Below are 6,959 nucleotides of genomic sequence, written 5' to 3' on the forward strand. Positions count from 1 at the left end.
CTCTCTCTCTCTCTCTCTCTCTCTCTCTCTCTCTCTCTCTCTCTCTCTCTCTCTCTCTCTCTCTCTCTCTTTTAAATATCCACGAGAAGGCGAAGATCTCGAATTTAAACGCCGATAGTCACGCACGGAGCACTCGCGCGAGAAATCGATTCGTTCTTTGAGGGTGACCGACGGTGGGTTTCTTGTGGAATCCGTGAATTAGTACAAGGGAGATCATTAGCCAATACGCCAAGGAGTGGTGATTTCGTGAGGACGTTTGACTCCCGGATAACACTGATGAAGATCCAGGAAGCATCATCTTTTGATAACAACTTAGAGAGTATTCTATCAGAGTGGCTTCACGAAGGAGCGACGCCTCGTAGCATGTCGGCTATTCGTATCAACGTGGAAGAGGTTTCCAACAGCGGCCAGGGTATCATTAGAGACGTAAGTCTATTGCGCGGCAGCTGTTGCTCGATAATCCAATCCTCGATGTAGTAACATCTTACCTCGATAGCGATGTTCAGGGGGGGGGAGTGATGACGAAGGGGAAGTATGGAAGGGAAGTTGCAACGTCGCGGAAATCACGCGTGTCTCCCGTTTTTTATCGGACGCTGGCTTTCTATTTCACCGTTCCTTCCGTCATTCAGGTGGCTGCTACTCATCCTTGTTTCAATCTCTACATCGAAGATCAACGAAGATCAACGTAGCTCGCGAGATCCGAAGTCACTTTCACGGTTGCGCGATGAGTGTCTCTTGGTTCGGCGGGAAAACACATCGCGATACAAAGAGAATCACAAGCGTAATCAGGAATCGCATCCGACGAAACGATCGGAGCGAACTAATGAACTAATAGGTCACACGCATTTACGAGAAAATAGCTCTTGGCACGGCTCTAAAAACGAGAATATATTTACGCCATTAATTATACCCGCGTTTACTGATGACTCCTCTGCATCGTAAAATAGTCAATGTGCAAGTAAAATTCAATTCACTGGCACAAACAACTTCCGTCTAGTTAAATTCGAAAAATGTATATGTGTATATGCATACTAACGTTAGATTCATTTTGGTCACGGACTTCAATTGAATGATTTATGAGACGGCGAGATCTTGATGCTTGAAAGGTATCTGTTACGCAGAACTACGGTCATGTACACGAACTAAGGTGTGAGGAACAAGTTCAACGCACGTACGCGTGTGGTGAGCCTTAACGGGCGGCGTGATTTTAATAATCGAGGTATTCCGGTAAAAGGCATCGAATGCACTAGGTTCATGGGCAACGTGTACAACTACACACTGTAGTACCGTTCACCGCAAATAACTTAATAAGCTTGATAGCTATCCAAGTTTTATGTAATATAAAAAACGGAGTTCTACAGCCTCATTACCAGTTGGGAAACGAAGGGCAGTATTGTTCCCATGTAAATGCATCCCATGTCGAAAGTAACTGAAGAAAATATCGCATTAGATAAAAAGTCTTTTCGAACGCTCACCAGCTGATATTCTACATAGTAATTGTTATTCGTGAGAATCTCTGTGCTCTCTGAGATAGTAGATATTAACTTTACTTGCATTTGAAGATGTAGCGCTCAACAATAGCGCGCGTCACGCATAATTACACAATTTCTCCGATACGGAAGTATCTTTCGACTCTCGTTTAGAAAAAAGAAGTCTACTTTCGTAAGATCATAGAATTTTATTAAAAATAAAATGACGATTTTCCGAACACCCTATATGTTTGATTATTCCGGTTTTTGCAAGGCGTTTAAGTGTATGGCGATATCATTTTCTTTCGGTTTCGTTTTATGTTCGACGACAGACTGCGGTGCGCGGTATTCCGTAACTGGAAACGACCCGATTTAATCCTTCGTTCACGTTTGTAACATTAAGTTTACCTTAGTATTAATAGCAGCTAATTAGAATAATGTCGCGTACGTAATAATGCGACTTTTACCAGAACTCGTACAACAACCGCGAAAATACACCATTAATTTATTCATGGTAAAAGATTCAGTTTCTCTTATATATCACCGATATTTTTTTAAACTTTCACGCTTGGAGCAATCGCAGAATATTTCAGCCTTATCGCGTATGCATATCATAAAAATGCAAAACGATATATAATTTTTAGAAAATTCCAATTCCGGCTTGTATAAATTGTAATAATTAATAAAATTCTCATTAGTGCCTTCTTCCATAACACTATACCATACGTTTCCCTATGTCGATCGCTAATTTAATTCTGAAGTCTCGTTCGCAATTTATAAGCGTTCGTACGTTAGTCTTTTATAACGATTCGACGTTAAGGTCAAAGAAATAAAGCGTGGATGCGGGTGCTGTCGCAAGAGAACAATCTACGTGTTTCTACCGCCGCAGGTTGAACGAGAGATCTCAACAAGGCGGTAAGCAGCCACCTGTGAGCCATTAATCATCTCACGCGTAAGTTCCATAATTCTTATAATTTTAATGTTTACGACTTCACTTGCGCGATTACGCGTTCAGGTGAGGCGCACGTGAGGTATAGCACAGCAAAACATTATCGTGACAGACCTTGCTTTTGTCCGACATAAATTCTTCGGGGTTTTAATTTATGACCGAAGAAAATTTTAATGACTAACGAAAACTTTACATTTCGAGCCCTTTAGTTTAAAGTTCATCTAGATTTTATTACAAGACAGGTTTCTTTGGGTGATGTTTTACATATGAAGCAATAAGATTTTGACATCCCAATAATACACCCAATTGTCATAAATTTTAATTCCCCAGACATTTTGTTCGATATTTTTTTTTTAAATCTCAATTTATGCCTTTCTGGCCATTTCGTCCCACGTTTAACTTTTGCTGTAGAATGAAAAGTAACTGTAGAGTGATTTATGACTTCGTCCCTTATCTGTCGTATTGTACATGTGTAATTTGCGCAAGCATCGCCCTAAATATTATTCAAATGGCAAGACTGATGAGTAAACAAAATACCTAAGATGACAGCTAGATAATGATCGAATCTTAACGCCAACGCCATCTTATAGTGATATCTCGCAATAATATGTCAATCGAAAAAGATAAAGGACTGCCAATTAAATTCGAAAGTATCGATCATTTATTATAATAATAAACGATATCAATCATTAACATGACAGCGCAATGATTCCCTACGGATAAAAAATTCTGTTACACAAACGGCTTTTATCCAAATCTGATCTTTGTTATCTATATGTCCTATATTATTTATAATGAAACAAGCAGAAAATTTTTATTATTTGCTTGATTTTATTATCATGTCTCAGATTTTCAAGAGATGTGGACGGGAGGAATGCATGTGTAAAACGAGTGTCGTTTGCCGAACGACTAGTCACGCAAGGTATAATCTCCCTTTTTTTGCCTCACGGCACGTCTCGAAGGTGCAGAAGTGGTTGCGAAGTGCTCAAAGGCAAACGTTAACTTTGGTACTTAACGTCATTGTAAAAGGAAAAAGAACAAGTAAAATATCTCACGACGAAAAATGCCTCACGTGACATTCGCATCTACATCGAACAAACAAATGGAAACATAATATTTATTCCAAGACACGAGTGAATTCGCAGGGCAAATTAGTCACGTGTAGGAAATTAGCAATGTACTAACCTATCATTGTTTAGCATGCAAATTGCAGCGACGTGTCAGAAATGATCGCTTCCTTATGCTTATGTGTTGAAAGCAACCTTTAAGCGCGAACATCGAACTGACAAGAATAACTACAAATAATTTATTAAATAAAAAAGTTTCGACTAATTCCTATACTATTGTATAGAAATTATTCATTAAAAGATTACCAGGATAAAATTATAATCATTCAAGCAATTATCAAGCAATTAATTCTCAACCAACGCGGCGAAGTCAATGAAGAATCTGACGATTACGAAAAACATCGCGTTCAAAGTTTAGTAGTAGCGCACAATTTTTCTTTAGATCATGAATTTTAATAATAAATATATGAAATCATGAATATATTTAGATATAAAAAAAGTATTAAATACAATTTATTGTCCTAAATAAATATATATTTTAAAAATCGCCATTTATATATATTTTTAATTAAAATTAAATGTAAAAATTAAATGTTTCGTGTAAAAAGTTGAATACATCCAAATTTTTAAGTATATAAAATTATTTTGCGTTTAATCACTTCTTAAAGTTCGTGCATCTATTGAAAAGATTTCAATTAATTCTATATCATAAAATAGGATCGATGTAAGGACATTAAATTATATTTAATGATTATTATTATTGTAACTAAGTAATATTCATTCCTAAATGAAAAAATTTTAAACCTAAAAGAAAATAATCTTGGATATCAATTTGTAAATTTGATGCCAAGTATTATAGTGCCAGCATCATGCGTTATAACATTGTGTGGTAAAGATTTATTTTAAACATAAAAATATAGAAACTTAAATTTATATAGTTATACTTTTATCTCAAGACAATAAGTTAATTTTATTGTTGATTTAATATTTTGCATAAGGCTGTGATAATAATCAAGAATATTTTTTTATCTTATCTGTCTCAGAAAGGATTAGAAATCCATTTTGAGAGGATAAATCTCTTTAGAAAACTCGTGGATTGTAGATTAAGACTCTTTTAGCCTTACGAGGAACGTCGACAGAATGATCCGAGGATTTCACTTTCGCGTTCACATTTAGCACATGATTCGTCTCGCGGTCGAATCCCCCTCATGCATCTTGCAACAGAATTATTCGACTGATTGCAACATATCGACTATATAGGGAAATTCCATGATATTAACATCCGACTACAAGAATGAAAGAGAAACTATTTACTAAATTCTTCCGTTGGAGACTCAATTTTATTATTAACGAGTGTCTTCCTTTTCGCTATTGATCCGGATTATCCATGCACAACAAAATATAATTGCGCGTCGCATTAGCTCCGTGACGGAATGAAAAATCGCTACACGGCAGGTTACAAATTGGATTTATGTAAGACCTGGATGCAATTCATTTTGGACGCGAATTCGCTTAAGAACAGGATCCTTCGGTGGGACAAATAATTTTTTATCTGTACGCAGCAAGACACAAATTAACACCTAAGCGAGATATTTCATATTTTTCCTTTTGATTGTCAAAGAACTCCACAAGTTTCGTCGTGTAACAAATATTTGGAGAATTGATTTCAAGAGAAAGATCTCATTAAAGATTAAAAAATAAATTGGATCAAATCATTAATTCCTTATTTTATTATTAAGCAAAGATTATCATTTCTATTTTTTATTAATGATAAAAAAATTAAGTTTTATTTTGTTGTGTGTGTGTGTGTGTGTGTGTGTGGGGTGCGTGTGCGTGTGCGCGTATGTGATTTTGATCACTAAACCAATATACATATATATAATCATAGCTTAAAAATTAACCTTTAAACAAAATAGAAATCAATTAACAATATTTTTTTTCATATATGAAAATATAAATAATTAACAATATTTTTTTTCATGCATGAAATAACAAATTAAATCTTATAATAAACTTTATTTATTTAATCAAATTTATTCGTGAATTTTGTCACATAATGACGATTTTTATTGATAAATTAATGATTTTAATTAAATTTTTTTATGTATATATACATAAATGGTGAAAAAAAAACTAAAAATTATTAATTTATCATTTATCATTTTATATAATAAAAATACTAATGTGGCAGATCTGACAGATATTATATATTTAAAAAATCAATTTTCAACATGTCCTCAATCATTTCAATCTATTTTATCTGTAACTGTGTTATATATCATATCATGTGTTATATATCATTTGTATATTACTTCTGTAATGACTTACGTAATATAAATTACTTTATATCACAAGGCTTTAAAAACTTATTTATAATTTACAATTCATTCAAATTGCATACCGACTGTCCTCGATACAATTTCGGGAACTGATTTCGATAGCCAGCGAAGCAAGGTGGCAATTATTCAATAGAAAGAGCCGAAAACGATGACTAAGTAATGTTCACATCAAACCGCTAAACGTTACACCGTGTTTACACCACAATTATATAACCATCAGAACTGTCGAATTCCTTAGGAAATATTTCGTTAGGTTGCGTGATCTGAAAGATGTGTACCGAACTTTCTTCCGATCTTTATGTCACATCTTGGGATCTTCCGATATTTACAATCACGTGTCGGAAATCTTAATGGAAAAAAATAAGATTGCCAAGAAAGGACCGTTTGATTACGTTAAGCACATGTTGCAATCCGTTTGCTTAGTAATTAACATCTTCAATCATTAAAACCGAGGTTAAAACCTATCGATTTTTGATTCTTACAAACATCAATAACACAAGTTTCAACATCAAATAGTCTTCTCCTAGCGCGCCACTTTCCAAAACGTTCTTTGTTTTAATAAACAACTAATTCTAATATTTTAATTTTTAAACGGCCTCGAGACCGAATACGATAAAATATCACACATCATCTGCGCATAAAAACTATGATGGATTACGACACGATCGATAGACTTCAAGAGCGATTGATGACTAAATTCGGTAATATCACCTTAGACTTCGGGACTCAGAACATAAATGAGGGACAAGAAGAAAACGTAAGGCTTTAACGTCATTTGGCATGCTGTCAGACATAATCTTTACAATTTATTATCCGTCTTGTCGGGTTTTCTTTATTTACATTGTAAATGCAAATAAATCTGGTTCCAAAATCCAGGGCGACCTAGAGAAGGTCCAAGCCAACGATTAAGTCATACTCCGAGTCAGACTCCGAGTTCGTCGCTTCTGACATTTTATAGCGTGACGATTGCGATTAATAAAATACGAGTATTTTGTTCACGATATTGTCCTTCAACTACCATCTTGTTTTAATAAGCAATTTCGTCATGCATAGTACGGAAGACTATTAAACCGATCTTACGATATCAACCGTGACCGTTAAATCTCGTGTGAAAAAGAAGAAAGCGATCGTAACG

General features: G+C 34.9%; 2 protein-coding genes across 2 annotated transcripts in view; one reads left to right on the forward strand and one right to left on the reverse strand.

Annotated features, from left to right (window-relative positions):
• The window catches only part of LOC105621006 (nuclear migration protein nudC), a 94,845-nt gene that overhangs the window by 72,111 nt on the left and 15,775 nt on the right, over positions 1–6,959 (reverse strand). The window lies entirely within an intron of this gene.
• Positions 364–6,959, forward strand: part of LOC105621005 — a 19,022-nt gene continuing 12,426 nt past the window's right edge. The window contains exon 1 of the mRNA XM_012202481.1: positions 364–426. Coding sequence (XP_012057871.1) covers positions 364–426 — 63 coding nt within the window. The remainder of the gene's footprint in view (positions 427–6,959) is intronic.

Source organism: Atta cephalotes, assembly GCF_000143395.1.
Source record: "Atta cephalotes unplaced genomic scaffold scaffold00031, whole genome shotgun sequence".
Taxonomy (NCBI): Eukaryota; Metazoa; Arthropoda; class Insecta; order Hymenoptera; family Formicidae; genus Atta; species Atta cephalotes.